A 19,617-nucleotide genomic window follows, 5' to 3' on the forward strand; every position below is an offset into this window, starting at 1 on the left:
CTAGTTATTCACATCAATAATAACATAAATCAATCTAATTTAATATTGAAAAATGCAAACAAACGTCCATGCCAAAACACATACATTGCAAACACATTCATTGTGTACACACAATAGTTTAATACGTTTCAAACCTATATATTTGATGTTATAATTGATTGTGAAGCATTGCAAATATTATTGTAGCTATTTTAAATATTGTAGCGTTTCGGTGGGTATCGAACATCTTCTTCGTTTTAGCACAACAACCGCAGCCGGCCAAGGCCTGCCTGTACCCACTGGTGAAGTGGGCTTGGCTTTCAGTAACTCTTTGTTACCGTAGCAGGATAGTCTGTACTATGTATGGGGGCACAGTCTATTCGGGGCTTGAACTCATGGCGGGCATGTTGTTGAGTCCAAGGTGGAATATAGAGGAGGTGTCTTCTTAGCGTTTGGCATGTTGCCATTTTGAGATTCGGTTTGACAACAGCCGTCGATATTTGTTTACAGGCAGCAGCTACATTATAACGTGTAAAATGTCGATTTATGAAGTGTGGATGCAAAATACGAATTTTTAATGCTAAAAAAATGTTTATTAAACGAAAACAATTCATATATCATATCCAAATACCAGCAACATTCGTCGCATTTGACAACTGCCGTCGATCATGGTTTTGTGCTTTTTTCTAAAGCCCCGATGCCCAATTGTTCTACATGACGACACCTCCTTTCTACCCACTTTGGTTGAGTCTTTCGAGTTGACGACTGTACCACCAGTCCGTCCCGATCGTACATCCCAGACAGAATCAACTGATATGTTCGACTTGATGTTTGTGTCTGACAGTGCACCTCCATATGATTATATGCGTTTGTTCGTGTCGGATGTCGTGTTAATTTGCTACTAGAACAAGGTGGATTTAAAAATATCAGGTGGTGGACTCTAGAGCATTTTGACAATTCGTCACTTGACGTAAGGTCCCCAGGATTCAAACTTTGTGTACATATATTAAATTTGTTTATTAAATTTATCTACCCCATTTTTTTTTATTAAATATTCTTTAAAAATATATTTAGGACTTTGCGAGTTCTTATTAAACATTAGAACATGGATTAAAGTGTGTTATTTTGTTTTATTCCGTGAATTTATTCTATAATTCATTTTGTTTTCGACATTTTCGTTGATTAAAATTAAGAAATCATTATTTTTTTCAATTTTTACATTGATTTCTTATTATCTACGAGCCACATGGACAATTTACGTGAGATTAGAACTCATACTCACATGATTTTAAATTTCGTGCGTAAACAAATCATCAAATCTTTTGTTAATATTTCTAATTTTTTCGATAAAATCAATAGACACACAAAAATGCACATAATAACAAAGAAATCTGTTATATTTGCTAAGCTTTGTGTGCGTAAACCAATGGTAACGGTTCTAAAATGACGTAAAGTCCCTCAACTATGGCGACTCCCCATAGGCCCTTATCCACCACCTGATATTTTTAATCCACCTTGGATTGGTGCCAAAGCGCAGCCTTAGATCTTATTCGGCAATTGCTAGAGCGCGGCCTGATAATTGTGACATTTATCGAGCACGAGGATGGTTAGACTTTTAATTGTTTTTATTTGTGAATCGAACTACATCCCAGTTCCCCACGTTATCGAATATGAAAGTTAAAGTTATTACAAGGAATCCTGACCGATATGTCCGTGAGACTAAACAAGATATTCACAAATCTTTCCGTAATTATGATAGAGAAGTACACCCATTTCAAAGCACAAGGGAGTACGTGCGTGCTTTGAATGCTACCAAACTGGAAAGAGTATTTGCGAAGCCTTTCGTCGGTAATCTTGATGGTCATTGTGATGGCGTTGCAGTCATATCCAAGAACTTCGCTAAAATATCTCTTATTGCAAGTGGTGCTTACGACGGCGATGTCAAGCTGTGGTATGTGGCTGATAAATCATGTATGATGAGTATTAATGCCCATGTCGGATATTGTCGAGGAATTGCATTCAGCTCCGACGAATCCAGCCTAATTACGATTGGCGACGATAAGAAAATTATGACATGGAATTTCAATACCAACGGAACAGGAGTTGATATTGTTAAGCCAGCGAACATGATAATAACTAAAACAGTTCTAGCATCGCTATCGCATAGCTACGAGGGGCCTAACTTTGCAACGAGTGGAGAAACTTGCCATATCTGGGACGAAAGTCGTAACGAACCTTTGAAGGAACTAAAATGGGGTGTAGATTTGCTGCAAGACATTAAGTACAATCCAATCGAAACAACACTTCTTGCGGCATGTGGTTCGGATCGAGGGATAATATTATATGATCAACGTGAAACAAAACCCATCCGCAAAATAGTGATGACTCTACGTTCTAATCAGCTTTCGTGGAATCCAATGCAAGCATTTTATTTCACTGTAGCTAACGAAGACTATAATCTTTACACGTACGATATTAGGCGGTTGACAAACCCGTTAAAAATACACCATGGTCACGTAGGTCCAGTTACATCGGTCGATTATGCTCCTACTGGAAGAGAGTTTGTTTCCGGAAGCTATGATAAAACCATTCGTATATTTGACGCAGCTAAGGCTAATAGTAGAGAAATATACCACACAAAACGCATGCAACACGTCACGTGCGTCAACTGGAGTATGGATAATAAATACATATTCTCCGGATCCGATGAGATGAATATTCGTGTATGGAAGGCAAATGCAGCCGAAAAACTGGGATCATTACAAATGCGTGAAAAGAATGCATTTAACTACAATACTGTGCTAAAGGAAAAATATGCAGCTCATCCATCTGTGAGACGTATCGCCCAGCATCGTCAAGTACCGAAAATGGTTTACAATCAACAGGCTAAAATTCGCATTGCCAAGCTTAAGAATAAAAGGAAGGAAGAAAACAAACGCCAAAATTCGAAGCCTGGTAGTGTACCTTACGTAGCAGAGGCTAAAACAAAGGTTGTTAGATCTGAACACTAGCCTAAACATTACCTTACTTTTTCCGCATTGAAATAGGTCATTATGGTCAATAAATACAAATGATGCATCATTTAGTTGTACTTTGCTACGTGCTGTTTTTATTGCTACATTACAAAACTATTATAATCGGTTATCATTCCATCGTCAATGGTTTACATTTTTCTGTTTACTCTTTATTTTACTTATCCGTACAATTACAATCAATAGGTGACCACTAACTGGATGTGTTTCGACTGGAGTGATTATCAGTTAACACTCAGTTTATCTCAGTTCATGTTTCTCTGGGGGCCAAGCACTTTTTGTTTTCATTTTTTATGGCTATCATATATGATCACCATGGCCACTAGGGAAGTATTACTGAATATAAACAAACTAAAAAAAGATGAAATTAACGATTTTTAATACATTTTTGGTTGATTTATTGTCGTGTTTTCATTGTTTTGATTTGTTTTGATCATTTGGTCATTGATCAAAACAACTGTGGCGATAATCAATCCGGATAGGATTACAAAATGGAACAGAGAGCCGGGACGATGGACCATCGTTATAAAGGGGCGACATGATAAAGCAAGTTTGATGCAGGACGCGAACCGAGACAGGCGAACATTGAGGGTACCTGACAAGTAATGGGGCCATGGGCGGGTTACTTCATTTGGCATGTTTTACCCGGCAGAAAATGCATTCGCGAGTAACGCGTGTTATCAGTGCACGCAGCTTAGGGACATAATATTGTTGCCTTAAATCATTCACTACGGTCTCACGGTTACCATGTCGGAATCTTCTATTGATTTAGGAATGGAATTTATCTACCAATAGAAATGTGATTCTGGATTGTTATGGTAGAATTATAGGGTACTTGGTCCCTGTCTTTGTATGATATACATGGTGACGCTCCTATTCTACCTCCCATCCTCATTATTTCTTGTTCGTCCAAAAATGGGGCTAATTCGTATATACTACTTGACTCTTCATAGTATTCACGTTGGGCCCATGTACATAATGTTCTCTCCGCCTTAGCAAAGTGTTCTTGAGTCGGTGTCTCTCCCTGACTGGTTTGGTTTGAAGTAGTGTTGGGTCATACGATTCATTTCACGACCCGACCCGGAGTCGGGTGCGAGCCAGCCGAAATCAATTCCGACCCGTGGGTGCAGCTGGTGCGCTAGGTCGGAGTCGGAATCAAATCCGACCCGCGGGTGCAACGAGTTCGGGTCGACCCGAAAGATCAGTAGGTGCGAGAAAACATAAGCGACTCCGATCCGTGGGTGCTGCAAGTTCTCTTACATGAAAAATGTCAAATGACATTCATTCTACATTTTTTGCAATCATGTCATCGCAAAAGCATAGAGTGTTATTGCACAAATGATTGTCGCCGCTTACTGCGCATATCATAAAAAAATGTCGACTTTGCATTGTTGTTGGTGGGATTGTCCGGTTGGCACTTTCGCGTTTTCACAGCTAAATTCACCTTTCCAGCACGCGCAGGTTGATCCGCGCCCGTACCTCGTCCGTAGTTGCGATCGAATCGTGCATCGTGCTCCGTACATTTCAAACTGGCTTTCGTTTCACTGTCCCGTTGTTTGTAGTCCGCATCAGTCAAAGTTTACAATGCCTGCTCCAGCGAGTTCCACTTCCGTCGGCAGCGGTAGCCGATCACCGTCGAAGCCGACGTCCGCCCCGCGGGCAGCGGCCGGAGGTTCCAGCACGTTGAAGCAGCGCAAAACCACCACGACCGCGACCGCCGCGCGGAATCGTAACACGGGCAGCGGATCCGGTGGCATGTGGCGCTTCTAACCCGATGACTCCCCCGGCATCAAGGTTGGCCCAGTCCCAGTGCTCGTCATGTCGCTGCTCTTCATCGCCTCCGTCTTCATGCTGCACATCTGGGGCAAATACACGCGTGCATAAACAAGTCTGCTACATCCCACCATCGCTAGGCTTAAACGTGGAGGCTTCCGGTCTCTTTTTCATCGTAAATCGATCTACAACCAGCCCAAAAACACCGGAGGCGAAGGACACGTGTCCGTCTCCCCGTTCTCCATCCGTGTTCTGTTCGCGTAAATTCATCCCGGTTCCCCTTACGGTACACGGCCCATTTGCTACGTGTCGGACATGGTGTTGAGATTCATTGGTTTTGTTTTCATCTTCCAATCCAATGGGCGGTAACGATCGGAGTAATAAGACACGGATCTTATGGTCCACCGAGTCGTTCGGTTTTTTTTCTTTCTTTCCTTGTTTTCGTGTGAATGTTTGAGGAGACCCGCTACTACTAGCCGCTACTAATTTGAAATTCTGCAAACCCCCTTGTAGGTCAACGTAAGGCAATCTTTATTATTCGTACTGAGAGACACAATAATTATATTAACAACACTGATTACATACACTTTCACATCTTCTGTCGCTTTTTCTCTCCACAGAAATCTCTGATATTGTTGATCAGCTGGTCGGATTAGTAGTCTGTGGAACATCTCTCTTACGTATGTTACCTGTCAATGCAAAGACCTATTTTCTGATATTTGCTTTAATTATAAAGCACTGCTATCAGCGAGCTTAGTAGATTGGGACCTTTCAAAAGCACGGAATTTAGTGAAACTCCCTGCGTCGTGGCTGCTGCATCCCAAATTTTTCTTATTTTTTTTTTTGTTTTTTTGGATTGGTTACCCTACCAGCATTAAACGGCTTTGAAGGCATTCAGAAGGCATTTAAGGCCTTAGTCGCCTTGGAAGGCGAATAAAGATTTCAACCGAAACTTTCACGGCTGTAACGGGTTCTCTTCGAAATCATTCAACTTTTTGATTCAACGCGTGCGAACAGACGGCGTCCACGGGCCTGCCCACGCCCGATTGCAGAGCCGATGGCATACGATTCTATCTTTACCATTTACATTAGAGGGACAGAGCTCACTCATCAGGATCTAAAGGCAAGGACAAGGCAAAAGAGACACAGAAAAATTTCCTCACGGCTACACATGTCCTTTTGACGCGTTGTCTATGCGTCTCGCTCGGTATCACAGCGGCATACGACAAGTAAGCAGTACAAATGCTGCTACCTGATACGCACACATGTTTATCGAACACAACTATACGGTTCGGCTCGGTAAACTTCACGAGGATGCCGGAACAAAAGGGCGCAGACTTTTTCATGATTTTGTATGACTTTGGCTGTTTTGGACTACGTGTGTAGGTGCTCGCAACGAGAACAGATAGCTTGCCGCCATCTTTGCTTTTTTATATACTGGTTATGCACCCTTACTAATGTAACTGCAGTGACAGCGCTTTTGGTTCCGAACCGACAAAGCGTGTGTTCAAATCCTGATTTTTATGATCTTTTTTGTGTTTATTTTTTTTAATTAATATTTTCTTGCTATAATTAATACAAACAAAATTTATATGAAGAAAAATTAAAATAATACCTTTTTAAACAACATAATACCACAAATAACCAAATCGTCCTTAACCCACTGTAAAACCACTTCAAACCCACGTGGGTTTGTGGTGGTCGATTCAGTCGTTAACCCACCAAATTTTAGAACAATCGTAGCTCCCAGTTCCGATCCGATGTATTTATCCTGCCCACCCTTAACCCACCTTTTCCAAAAATGCTTTGAGGAAAAGTTTGGTCAAGGGTTGGCTAAGGTCAATATTTTAACTCCTCGATTGATTAAATTCATTAACTTACATCACTGCACTTCAACTTCAGCAATATTATTAGTCTAAAAACTATGCACTGACCAGCGAAATGGAAGATATCATTCGCAAGTAAACAAACACACATATTCACATATTACCAGTGCTGCAAAATGTCACCATCAATATCACAAAAAAAACTGAGTGAATCAAAAACCTTGTCAGCGTCACGTACTCAATTGCGATTATCACAGGTGAAATTCTCAAGTGGTTGTAACGAGTGATATGATTGGTGACAATTTGGGAATAAACTTTTAGTCAATCACTGTTATGAAATTTTCTGGACCAGGAGCAGCACTGTAAAATATCACTGTTTCAGTCACCAACGCTCATGACTGAAACGAACCTCAAATCAGCTCACGTACACAAGTGCGATGATCAGACGCAAGATGAACATAGTCGTTGTGACGTGTGACCAGATTGGTGACATTGCAGCAACCCCTCTTGGTCGGTCACTTTGACGTGACTTTGTTTGTATGTGATCAATTTCGAAATGTCACTGGTTCTATCACGAGCACTCGTGATTGAAATGAAATTCATTTCGGTTCACGTACACATGTGCGATGATCAGGGGTAAGACGCACATGGCCGTTGTGACGTCTGATCTGATTGGTGATATTTTGGTAATCAACTCCTGGTCAATCAGTTTGTCGTGATTATTTGGTATCTTATTATCGCGATAGAATTAGAACATACGTGGCGCGGGCGAGTGGTGTTTTATTAACCATGTGCATTTGATTACAAGCAGTAGTCGGTTCTGCTAGCTGGTTAAATGATCCCGCATCCTACATATATTGCCAGACTCATTTTGCTGATCCAAACGTTTATGTATGAACTCTCGTAAGCAGTGCACATGCAAAGATTACCGCTTCATAATGTATTTATTAGTTACTCTAGAAAAACACTTAGACCCACAAACAGCCGGCACTGGAATTTCAGGCGATTTGGAAGAAGGGAAGGAAGAGTCAGTACGACTTTTAGCGGACATTACCTAAGTTTCTTGTCTAGATGACCAATTTTACGCTGTTCAATGGTAACGGGAATCCTATGTTAATGGTGATCTCCGGGGGCGGATACACGGGCTGTTGTTGGTGGCAGTGGATAGACGCTAGGTGTCAGCATGCCGTGCCCGTTAGAAAATCCGTACCCGTGCGCGGTGTCAATTGCGCCAAAGGTGGATTATGAAAGGTGCAGGAATTTGGTGGCTTTGTCTAGAGTCAGTGCTTTCGGATATGAAAATAATAAAACCAGGATGTAAAACAAAAACTATCTACCTTTTCATCCATCTATAAAACATCTTTTTATATTTTCACTATGGAGAAACTAACAAGTTACACGCCTCGTATGCTAAGAATATCATCGATTCGATTAAAATTATTACACTAACAGCACAGTGAATGAGGAGGTGCCGCTGAAGTGAGTTCACATCCGAGGAGCTCTGCTTGATCGTTTTCCAACCGAATTCGAACGCCGACGCAACTACTGGAAAACTGCCTACTTTATCTTTTTGAGTCGACCGGATTCTTAGGCCGGTTCCTTGGCCAGACGCTTTACTTCGTTTTGCCAAAATTCTCGATCGTACCGACCATGACCAAAAGGCAATCTCCGTCAGTTGGTCGAGTTTGCCGTTCATGAGCATGGTGTAAACCTTGATAATATTCTCTTTGTTCACCAGCTTGCCGGCATAGCCCGTGAACACTTCTGTGACCTGAAACGCCTGTAATTCGAAACGCTAGAAACGGCGCATCATGCGCACAGCACATCACATTATGCGCGCATTACAACACAGCGCTTAAAGTACGCGACTGTGCGGAAAATTTTACGTGGACGTGGAAAAATGGAGACCAAACCTCAAGTGCTTAAAGAGCGGACAGGGCTCAAAAACTCAAAGCGCATAGCACGTTAAGAGCACAAAAAGCGCACCGTTCTCGTAGACCAAACTGTGCGGAAAGTGCTAGCACAATGCACTATGTGCAACACTACGAACAGCTCATTCATTGTCAGGATGGGAATTATTTCCTGGAGCGTCCTGTAGTTCTACAGGATCCGCTGCACGCCACGGTAAATGTTATAATGCTCAGCGTCGGTGATGTATTGGGTTTATTATACGCGATATCGAATCCAGTGGATTCACAGCCAAGTAGATGCTTATCTCGGCGATGGCATGCAACAGCATGGTGACATCAAAGCGAGCAAATGTGGTAGTCAAAACTGGATCGGTCAGAGAATCAGCCGGCACGTCAAATGGCCTGCACCGTCGTAATCGTGGCAATGCACTCCTGTATACATCCAGCGTTGGTAGGTAACCGACAGCGAGCGGGTATCCTTTGAAACCGTCAACACTCGGAGAAACAGCTAAATCACACGGTAGAAGCTGTTGAAACGCAATCTAACTAAGCTGGAAAAACTTCACGCGAGCTTATTACATTATAAACCGTTCCTAAAAATAGCAAATAATAATGTTTATCAATCAATCGAGTGAAAGAAAGAAGCAAAACTTACCATGAATTAAGTATGAGTGCTAAGTATGACACCAGCATCCAACGCTGGTGCATGGTTCCAAAATATGAAGCCGTTACTTCGATCCCATTCTACGTGTGCTTCGACTTGCTGATATGTTAAATGGTATGAAACACGAACCGTTTGCAATTTTATCTCCTAGCTTCGAATAACAAACCAAACCGTTTTCCGCTTGCTATGCCTCTTGAAATGTAAATATTAAACACACATCAACAACAATCGTTCTCCAAGCCCAAGGTGTATGGAGACCAGGCTGCTCATAGCCTGTTTTTTAATTTCCAAATTTGTACGACACATCTTAATATTAGTGACTTAATAGAATGGCATATTATGATTGAAACCCGTAACCGTTTAAATAAACTTAAAGCGACAACGTTTTTTGCGACAATTTCGCTCACGTTTTTGGTGAATTGCATTGATAAATTTGACACCGAGTAGATCAAATCAGCTCAGTTTACCCAGTCAACCTGCTTGTTTTTTGTTAAAAAAACATAAAAAACAAGTTGAATCGTGCTCAATTTTATTTTTCTTTTATTTTGGCATTAATCTGGCTGGAACAAACTGGATAATTTGATTCTATTTGGTGCAGCAGAATTATTGCGCTAGGCAAGTAGCTCTGTTTGCAAAATTGGGCTACTTTCTGTCACACCGCTTCTAGACGACCCACAAAATCTTCCGCGACAATTTTTTGCGAGCTCTTTGTTCTAAAACAACTTCTCAGTTTTAGAACTAAATCAGAGGCAACCGTGATTGTCGCGGGTTTGTGAATTTTTCACAGAAAGGCAATGCTCGCGGCATCCTTGCATGTGCACTGCTTACGAGAGTTCATACATAAACGTTTGGATCAGCAAAATGAGTCTGGCAATATATGTAGGATGCGGGATCATTTAACCAGCTAGCAGAACCGACTACTGCTTGTAATCAAATGCACATGGTTAATAAAACACCACTCGCCCGCGCCACGTATATTCTAAGTCTATCGCGATAATAAAATACCAAAAAATCACGACAAACTGATTGACCAGGAGTTGGTTACCAAAATATCACCAATCAGATCAGACGTCACAACGACCATGTGCTCATCCCTGATCATCGCACATGTGTACGTGAACCGAAATGAATTTCATTTCAATCACGAGTGCTCGTGATAGAACCAGTGACATTTCGAAATTGATCACATACAAACAAAGTCACGTCAAAGTGACCGACAAAGAGGGGTTGCTGCAATGTCACCAATCTGGTCACACGTCACAACGACTATGTTCATCTTGCGTCTGATCATCGCACTTGTGTACGTGAGCTGATTTGAGGTTCGTTTCAGTCATGAGCGTTGGTGACTGAAACAGTGATATTTGGCAGCACAGTACACAGCCAGCAATAGTCATGATTATGCTTATGCGGGCAGTAAGCTAAGTTTGTCAGTCAGAGTATCGCGTTGGACTCAAGAATTCACATGTCGTGTTCAGCATGTCATGATGCACTTTTATTGACTATGAACAATGAACATCAAGCTACCACGGATATGTTGATTGTTTTCATTGGTGAAAATCTCGTGATAGTCATGACATTTTGCAGCACTGCATATTACACATGAATGTTTTACAACAAACCAACTTAAACACACACTTTTTTTTTGCTTCCTTTGCACAATTAAATAAAATTTTAACACAGGTGAAACATGTTGAGCAAATAAATTGCCCGTGCATAAAAAACTGATTTCCACAACATTGAAGTTGCTGCTTCTGTGGTCATGTGGCTTAACCCACCAAACTGATAGTTTTTTAGCTTTGTTTGATGGAACTGGATTTTTAGTACAAGAAATTGGTGGCGTTTTCGGTATCTTGGTTATATGGGTACCCATTATATGGGTTTCCACCACAGCTTGACGAATTCTTCCATCCCAACCCTTCCGAATTTCAATGACTTTCTCGCGAAGCCATTTATTTCTTCTCTTCTCATCAACAATAAATACTATGTTTCCTAATTCAATGGGTTTTGTTTCGTTAAACCATTTAGTCCTGCGTGTTATTACAGGCAAAAATTCAATAACCCATCGACGCCAAAATTGATTTGTTTGTGTTTGAATTAGCTCCCAGCTTCCTTTAATCCTGACAGGGTAGGTACAGTCGTGATCTAGTAGTGGTTTAGAACCACTTGAACTACCAAGTAAAAAATGGTTTGGGGTCAATGCTTCACTTTCTTCTGAATCCAATGGTAGATAGGTAAGGGGTCTAGAATTTACTATATTTTTAGCCTCTCCTACTAGGGTAAGCAAGCCTTCATCGTTCAAATTTTTCATTTCTGCGCAAGCAATACTACGCATAGCTTCCTTTACCGATCGCACCATCCTCTCCCATGCGCCACCCATGTGCGGTGTAGCAGAGGGTATGCCATTCCACTGTGTATCGGTGTTTGTGAAGCTAATGCTCAATTCCCTATTTATCGGAGCAAGTTGCTGTTCTAGTATGGCCTTTGCACCCTTAAAATTGGTTCCGTTGTCGCTGTATATCACGGAAGGTGCTCCACGACGACATATAAATCGTCGCACACATGCTATGCAACTCTCGGTTGTCAAGTTGTGAGCAACTTCCAAATGCACTGCGCGTATGGTTAGGCATGTGAATAAGGCCACCCAACGTTTAACTGCACTTCTACCGACCTTCACAGTCATATGACCAAAATAATCGAGCCCTACATGGGTAAAAGGACGAAATCCGACTGCCAAACGAGCAGGTGGTAATGGGGCCATCCGTGGTATACATGGGGTTGCCTTGCGGATTTTACAAAATTGACTATCTTTCGTAATGCTGCGTAATGTCGCCCTTAATCGTGGGATACTGTATTTTTGGCGAATTTCATTTACTACCGTTTCTCCGTTAGCATGGTGCATATCTTCGTGATAATGTTTGATAAGAAGCTTAGTAGCTCTATGATTTCTTGGTAATATAATTGGAGATTTTTTATATCGTATGGAATGCATTTAGCTAGGGCGATTCTACCTTCTGATCTCAAAACTCCTATCTCGTCTAGAAATGGGCTTAAGTCTCGCAGATTACCTGCGATTCATCTATGTTTTCTTATGCTATCGATTTCGGTTGGAAAAGTTTCGTGTTGAACTAATTTCCATATATAATTTTCTGCTTCAATAAGTTCTTCCTTACTAAAGTCCATTGACTCTTCAATAGTTCCACCTGAAGAGTTCTTAGACGATTTTACCATTTGTGCTGTTGCCAGAAGCAGACATTTAAAATCGTTAAAATTTTCAAATTCGATATTAAGTTCTGTCTCCGGTGATGTATGTACGTTCAAACAGTACTTGGCTTTTAATCCCTCTGTGATTTCTTGTATGTTTTCTTGTTGAGGCCATTTGTCTTCTGTCTCAAATAGGAACGTTGGTCCCTGGAACCATCTACTGTTATAATCTAATGCAGACTGTCTACTCCACTTGGTACCATCGTCGGCTACATTTAGTTTTGATGGGACATAATTCCATTCTCTTACATTTGTAGCGCTAAGAATCTCACCTATGCGGCAAGCTACAAATGACTCGTACCTTTTGGGATCACCTATGATCCAACCTAAAACGGTTTTTGAATCACACCAGAAGTATCTTTTGGAAATGTTTATGTTGTGCTGTGCTTGTATGAAAGCAGCTAACCTTGTACCAAGCACAGCTCCACATAATTCTAATCTAGGAATGGATATAGTTTTCAATGGTGCTACCTTAGACTGCCGACACTAAGGAACATTCTATACTTCCGTTAGGTCTAACAATACGAAAATAAACTGCTGTACAATAAGCCTGTTCGCTTGCATCTACCAAAATATGCATTTGCAAGGTATTATAAATTTTACTAGAAACTCCCGCAAAATAAAATCGTGAAATTTTTAGTGTATATAGAAATTTTAGGTTTTCAATCCATCTCTTCCATTCTACGTAAAGGTCTTCGTCTATTGGTTCATCCCATCCTAATCTTTTACGCCAAGCATTTTGCATTAGTATCTTGCCGTGAATAGTAAAGTTACTAATCAAACCTAAAGGATCGAATAAACTCATTAAACATTTGAGTACCTGTCTCTTAGTGGGTCTATTGATTGTATCAAATAAATGTTTTGCTTCAGCGCTAAATGCTGTTGAGTAAGCTAAAGAATCGTTGGTTGGCGTCCATAACATGCCAAGCACACGTTCTGAGTACTCCTCATTTGGGAGACCAATGGTTTTTTCGTTAGTATTGTCTAGTTCTTCTAACTCTTTCACTATTTCTGGTCGGTTAGATATCCAGTTCCTCATACAAAATCCTGCATTAGAATGGATGTCCTTGACTTGCTTAGCGATCGTTTTTGCTTCACCGATAGACTCAAAACTTGCAACAAAATCATCGACAAAATGTTCGTTTATGATCGCATCGTAAGCCCTTGGATACTGATCCTTGAACGTTGCCGCGTTTAAATCCATCACGTATCTTGCAGATGCTGGCGAACAAGTAGATCCAAAAGTTTCCACATCCATAATGTAAATCGTGGGATTTGACGAAGAATCGGTTCTCCACAAAAAGCGCTGGGCATTTCTATCTTCTTTCCTTATCCTCACCTGATGGAACATTTCGCATATATCGCCACTAACTGCATACGGAAACTGCCTGAATATAAAGTAAATAGAGGGAAGTATTGTGGTTATTAATTCCTCTGGACCTTTTAAAAGTGTGCTATTAAGTGATACTCCCTGCACTGTAGCTGATGCGTCCCATATTATTCGCACCTTACCTGGTTTTTTGGGATTAATAACTACCCCAATTGGCAAATACCAGGTTTAAGGATCGACAGTTATCAGCTCCTCTTCGTTGGCTGCATGGGCGTAACCTTTTGCTACGTACTGTTGGATTTGGTTCTCAACATTTTCCTTCAAATCACTGTTTCGTAGTAATTTCTTTTCTAGTTGATGCAATCTTTTCAACGCCATTTGGTAACTGTCAGGCAACTGGATTTCGTCCCATTTCCACAATAAACCGGTTTCCTATCGGTTTCCTATACATTTTGTAGTTTCCTTTAATAGTTTTGCACTTCGTTCTTCTTCCTGAGAAATCGGTCTGGGTAAGGGTTTTGTACCTATATCTTCGCCAGAAAAATAAAATTTTAGTTGATTTTCAATCATTAAATCAAATTTAGAATGAAAATTATTTAGATAATGTGTTCGATTTAAATCGCAATTTCCGCCATATACGCCCCACCCTAGGCGTGTTTTTGCCGCTATTGGTTCTTGTTTGGCTCCTTCACGAACCTTCAATGGAGCAATTAGTTTAAGGTGGTCGATACCTATAAGCAATTTAGGAGTTTGATTTGTGTAACATTGTATAGGAAGGCCTTTTAAATGTGGAAAACGATAGATATTTTTGGTCGACAATGATTGGCTGGGTAAATTTAAATTGCTAACTGTTCTAACGTTTGCTAGTGAAAATATTTTAGATTGATTTTTCCCAGATATTTTGAGGTTAACTCGCTCCGAGTCTTCTTCGATTCTTGAAATTAGTCCTGTCCACACAAGCTGCAGTGGATCCTTTTCCCCAAGGACACCCAATTCTTTAGCTAAAGACATTTCGATCATGGTTAGGGAGGATCCTTCGTCAACAAAGGCGTATGTGTCAATTTGGTTATTCCCGCGATACAATGTGACTGGCATTATACGAAATAAACATTCTTCCTTTTTTTCTATGTGCGCACTGTGATTACACGGAGCGACATTCTGATTTTCCGGCGATTGATGGAGTAATGGGTGATGTTACCTTGTGCAACTGTCAACGAAACAAACTACAGGATTGTTGCATGGCCTTCGCCCGTGCGATCGCAAACACCTAATGCACAATTTAGCTGCTCGTATAACATTCCACTTTTCACTTGTACTGTACCTCACAAATTTCCTACAGTCTCGTATTTCGTGATTTCTCAACTTGCACGCGTAACACATTTGGTCTTCATGGTTGCCTTCTCTATGAACGTGCGAGTAATTCTTATCTCTCTGTTTGCTTTCCTGCTTACGCTCGTTGTGTCCACTGTAGTGCGTTAACCTTCCCACTGCATTCACTATTTTTTCATGAAATGATTAAATTCGAGTAACGTCACTTTCCGTTTTGTTCCCTCCACATATTCCTCACAAGCTATCGCCCAGTCTATTTGCATATGCCCTGGTAGGCGATTAACTATTTCTTCAATCAGTGTTGGGTTGCACAAGTGTTCTTCTAAACCCGCAACCCTAAGATAATCACACGCGTTTCTAACCGCTGCGCCGAATTCTAGATAGGTTTCTGGTTTATCAGTTTTCACCGCTGGCGTTTTCCTAATTTTATATAATAATGCTTCTACCATGACCGCCGGTCGGCCAAATCGCTTTTTTAACGTCTCTAACGCTTCCTCAAGTGTGCCAGGTAGCATTAATAAACCTTCAACCAGATTTAAGGCTGGCCCTTTTAAACTGGTATGTAATCTTTCAATATTTTCCTCTTCAGAAAATCCGCACAACGCTGTGCTGCTTTTGTAGCTACTTATAAAACGTACCCACTTTTCCGGTTCCCCAGCAAAGGGAGGCAGCGCCGAGACCGCGTGTCTCGCTGCCCATTGTTCTGCGTTAGGTTTAGTCACTTTTCTCACCTGTACTGCATCTTGCTGCTCCGCTGGTTTCTCGGGTACCGGTGCATCACTCGTAGCTGCGTTGTGGTCGTTTTTGCTGCGACGATCGGCACTCGTATCCTCATTACCCAGCATTGTAGCGTATCGAGTGCTACTCAGTTTCGCTAGGTCAACGTCCTTCGGCTGCTCTCGTTGGTCCATCCTCGGTACAGCGTAATCGATCAGCGTCGATGTGTAGGCCGCATCCGTGATAGAATGGACTTCTTCCTCTTCGTCTATCTCCTCCTCCATGTCTTGCTCGATCCTCGATTGTTGCAACTTTACAGATTCTAACTCGAGTTCGATCAACTGGCGTCGCAGATCGATCTCCTTTTGCTTGTAGAGGTTAAGCTTCCTCATGGTTTCTGCCTTACTCGATGACGAGGTTGTACTTCTCGCCACCGTGGCACGCACCTTGCCTTGCTGCATACTTCCACTCGCTTCGTAGCAAGGTTCTTCGCGCACTTCTGTGACCGCTGAGATTGTGGTAGTGGAGCTTTGTCCTACCTTACCGGATTCGTCACGCGTGCCATCCGTTGCCGAGATGCTGTGCTGTTGTGCGGTGTTCATCGTGATGCTTGGCTTGGTGTTGGTTTCACTTCACTAATAACGCGTATGAATGTACTGTCGCGTGTAGTTGGAGTGTTTTTAAAAATGTTGCGGCTCCCGGTAAACGACTTTAGGACTTTTTTAGAACCTTTAACTTTATTTTATTTTAGCGCTAGGTTTAAAAACACGTCCGATTTGTATGGCGTTCACCGATCAAGAGACCGATCAAATCCGCCCGGATAATCGTGCTTCCTGTTCCTCTCTTCCTCTAACGACCTGCTACTTCACGCGTTTACAATCGCAGGCCGAGTTCGTTCGAGCTATCCTAACAGTTATCGAAATGAGCTAGATATATTAACACCTTTCAAAGGGTTGGTCTTTAACAACCGAATAATGCAGACCATCTTTAATAAAGTGAAATAGCTCAGAGCTTAACGCAAGAGATCATAGCACGTCCCAAATAACCAAATCGGCCTTAACCCACTGTAAAGCCACTTCAAACCCACGTGGGTTAGTGGTGGTCGATTCAGTCGTTAACCCACCAAATTTTAGAACAATCGGAGCTGTCAGATCTAATAAGATGTATTGACCTTGCCCACGCTTGGCCCACTTTTTTTAAACATGTTGATGAGGATAAGATGGATCAAGTGCGGGCTAAGATCAATATGCTGAACATGATTTTAACACATCGATTACTTTAACTCATTCACTGACATCACAGCATAACTTCGGCAATATTATTAATAAATAAACTGTGCACTGACCAGCGAAATGAAACAGTCCATTTGCAAGTAAACAAACACACGCATCCACAAATACAGGGTTTCGAATCATATAAGGGAATAGTTCAACCACTCAGGGGAATGTTGCAAATCGGTAGGGGAATGTTGCAAGCAAGCTGTGGATGTTTGCAATCACTTAGGGGAGTTGTGCAATCGATTAGGGGAATGTTGCAAGCATACTGTGGAGCTGTCATCAGACTGTGGGTGCCGGTGTAAAAAGCTACGAATTGATACCGATGATGTTTTTTTAAAAACATCGTTTGGAGTTGTTTTCGTGTGGGATTCTGCTGTACACATGATAAACTAAATAAATCCTGCTGCGGAGCCATAATTAAACATGATAAGTTAGTAAGATTGACGAAAATAGTTTGAGGTATTTACAGCGGCACCCACAGTCTGATGACAGCTCCACAGTACGCTTGCAACATTCCCCTAATCGATTGCACAACTCCCCTAAGTGATTGCAAACATCCACAGCATGCATGCAATATTCCCCTAACGATTTGCAACATTCCCCTAAGTGATTGAACTATTCCCTTATGTTGTGTCCGCACCAATGAAACATAAAGACGGTGTGTGTACGGCACAAACAGAATATATATTTTATCACTATCTTTGGTATATGTAATACATTAAACACACGCACGTAATAATTAATATTAATACAGCACACGCAATGCGGGGAGAGGACGACCGGTCCTGCTCGCGCCGCGATCCTCACTGAGCACGTCACAGGATGACAGCCGTGCTGTCAACAGTGAGCCCTCAGGATGATGCAGCGGTCTGTTCACAACATCTCCCCGTTTTAATTAAGCCGGTACGGCTTAAGCCAACACAGCGGTTTTAATGTACTTAAAACCGGAGTGGCAAGCGTACGGCTCAAGTGGCGCTGTGTAAAACGGGGGAGAGTGCTGAACGGCCTCCGTGCCTAACGCTCGAACGGGATGAGCGTTGCGGACTGCAACAGGGGGCAGCCGATGTGCTGCGCTCGCTCGTTCCGTTGCAGCCGCTGTGGTGTTGTTGTTGATGGTGCAACAGTAGCGGATAATCCTGCCGTTGTCGATAGCTGTTGCACCTGACGCCGATGATGATGAGGCAGCTCTCCTGGATGCTGCTGCCGATGGGGCGTCACTGTGGGGCTGCACAGGGGCGACCGTGTTGTCGCTGCCGGTGAACTGCTGTGCAGGGGCGCGCAGGATGATGGTAATGACGATGATAATGATGTGGGTGCACAGGGGGCGACCGTGATGCCGCGCACGACGACTGTTACCCGGGACACATACGAACGATGTTGCTGCACAGGGGCGACAGTGGTGTCGCCGTCGAGATGCACCTGTGCAGCTGGAGCGCCGGCGATGAAGACGCACAGGGGGCAGCCGAAATGCCTCAGCACCAGTGTTGCGAACGGTGACGTTCATCGACATAAAATTGTAAACATTCATTCGATTTGAAGCTTCCCATTCCCATCTCTCTCTGTCATTTGACATTCCCGTCAAAAAATGTCATTTGACATGAAGACATTTTCAAGATACATTCATTTGACATTCGCCAACCTGTATGAATCGTGAACTGTGTCGTATTGCAAACGGCCGTATTCATGTCAAACTACAACAGAGCGTGCGGTGCAAAGGCTTTCGTTTCACTAGTTTTTGCTATTTCACTAGAATCCCCATATTCAGCGACGATATACTTCATAATCCTCGGATCGTATCGATTTGTGTTGTTCAAAAATGTCAAATGACATTCAGACCACATTGTTTACATTTCATGTCATTGGATCAGCCCTGACGGTAGCGACACGAATGAATTTCGTTTAATGACAGTCGTGTCGTGGAAGCATTGAATGTCATCAGCCAAAAATTATTTTGACCGGCTGTTTACGGTGACTGTCATGAAAAATGTCAACAGTTAACAACACTGCTCAGCACTGTGCCTGCTCACCGGGCTGGACGATGATGCTGGTGCAGCAGGGGCGGCCGTGATGCCGCGCACGACAATACTGCACCAGTGTGTCCGATGACGCTGCAGCGGGTGGTGGTGATACCGTGTGTCGTCGGCAAAAGGCGGATTGTCCCTTCGCCTTAGCCGGAATACGCTGCAGCGGAGTGAGGATCTCTTCGGGGCTTCGCGCAAGCCCAAGCGTGCCCATCCTGCGCGATGGCGGTTGCGCGATGGTGGAACCGCGATGGTGACCTCCGTGCTCAGGCGGTCCTTTGTAGGATCCCCCCCTACGCGAGGAGGATCCCATCCTCGTCGCCACTGTTGTGTCCGCACAAAACAAACATAGACGATGTACGACACAAACAGAATATGTGTATTTACAACTATCTTTGGTATATGTTATACAATAACACACGCACGTAATAAATAACATAAATACAGCACACGCAATGCGGGGAGAGGACGACCGGTCCTGCTCGCGCCGCGATCCTC

The 19,617-nt window shown here is 42.5% G+C and overlaps 2 protein-coding genes, 1 long non-coding RNA gene and 1 pseudogene across 3 annotated transcripts; 3 read left to right on the forward strand and 1 right to left on the reverse strand.

Moving 5' to 3' along the window:
- The first annotated feature begins 1,558 nt into the window (after positions 1–1,558).
- Positions 1,559–3,074, forward strand: LOC120903422 (DDB1- and CUL4-associated factor 13). Its single transcript, XM_040312845.1, has one exon. The coding sequence runs from the start codon at positions 1,650–1,652 to the stop codon at positions 2,988–2,990; it is 1,341 nt and encodes a 446-aa protein (XP_040168779.1). The 5' UTR covers positions 1,559–1,649; the 3' UTR covers positions 2,991–3,074.
- A 1,312-nt stretch (positions 3,075–4,386) lies between these two features.
- Positions 4,387–5,360, forward strand: LOC120901514 (annotated as a pseudogene).
- A 1,064-nt stretch (positions 5,361–6,424) lies between these two features.
- On the reverse strand, positions 6,425–12,186 carry LOC120904045. Its single transcript, XM_040313767.1, has 2 exons — positions 10,782–12,186; positions 6,425–6,774 (listed from the first exon to the last, which is right to left on the reverse strand). Exons 1-2 carry the CDS (start codon positions 12,171–12,173, stop codon positions 6,736–6,738), a joined length of 1,431 nt encoding a protein of 476 aa, XP_040169701.1. The 5' UTR covers positions 12,174–12,186; the 3' UTR covers positions 6,425–6,735.
- On the forward strand, positions 7,118–7,942 carry LOC120904047. Its single transcript, XR_005739689.1, has 2 exons — positions 7,118–7,501; positions 7,562–7,942. It is a non-coding gene; the product is annotated as an uncharacterized LOC120904047 (long non-coding RNA).
- Positions 12,187–19,617: the final 7,431 nt, after the last annotated feature.

The sequence above is a fragment of the Anopheles arabiensis genome, chromosome 3 (genome assembly GCF_016920715.1).
Source record: "Anopheles arabiensis isolate DONGOLA chromosome 3, AaraD3, whole genome shotgun sequence".
Lineage (NCBI taxonomy): Eukaryota > Metazoa > Arthropoda > Insecta > Diptera > Culicidae > Anopheles > Anopheles arabiensis.

Bases quoted from the DNA above. Each gene is read 5' to 3' on its own strand.
- LOC120904045 (XM_040313767.1), bottom strand. From the start codon at position 12,173: ATGCATTCCATACGATATAAAAAATCTCCAATTATATTACCAAGAAAT. The intron at 6,775-10,781 runs GTAATATGCAGT...TTTGCAGCACTG, and splicing joins TTGTTGTAAAACATTCATGT to GTAATATGTGAATATGTGTG.
- LOC120903422 (XM_040312845.1), top strand. From the start codon at position 1,650: ATGAAAGTTAAAGTTATTACAAGGAATCCTGACCGATATGTCCGTGAG.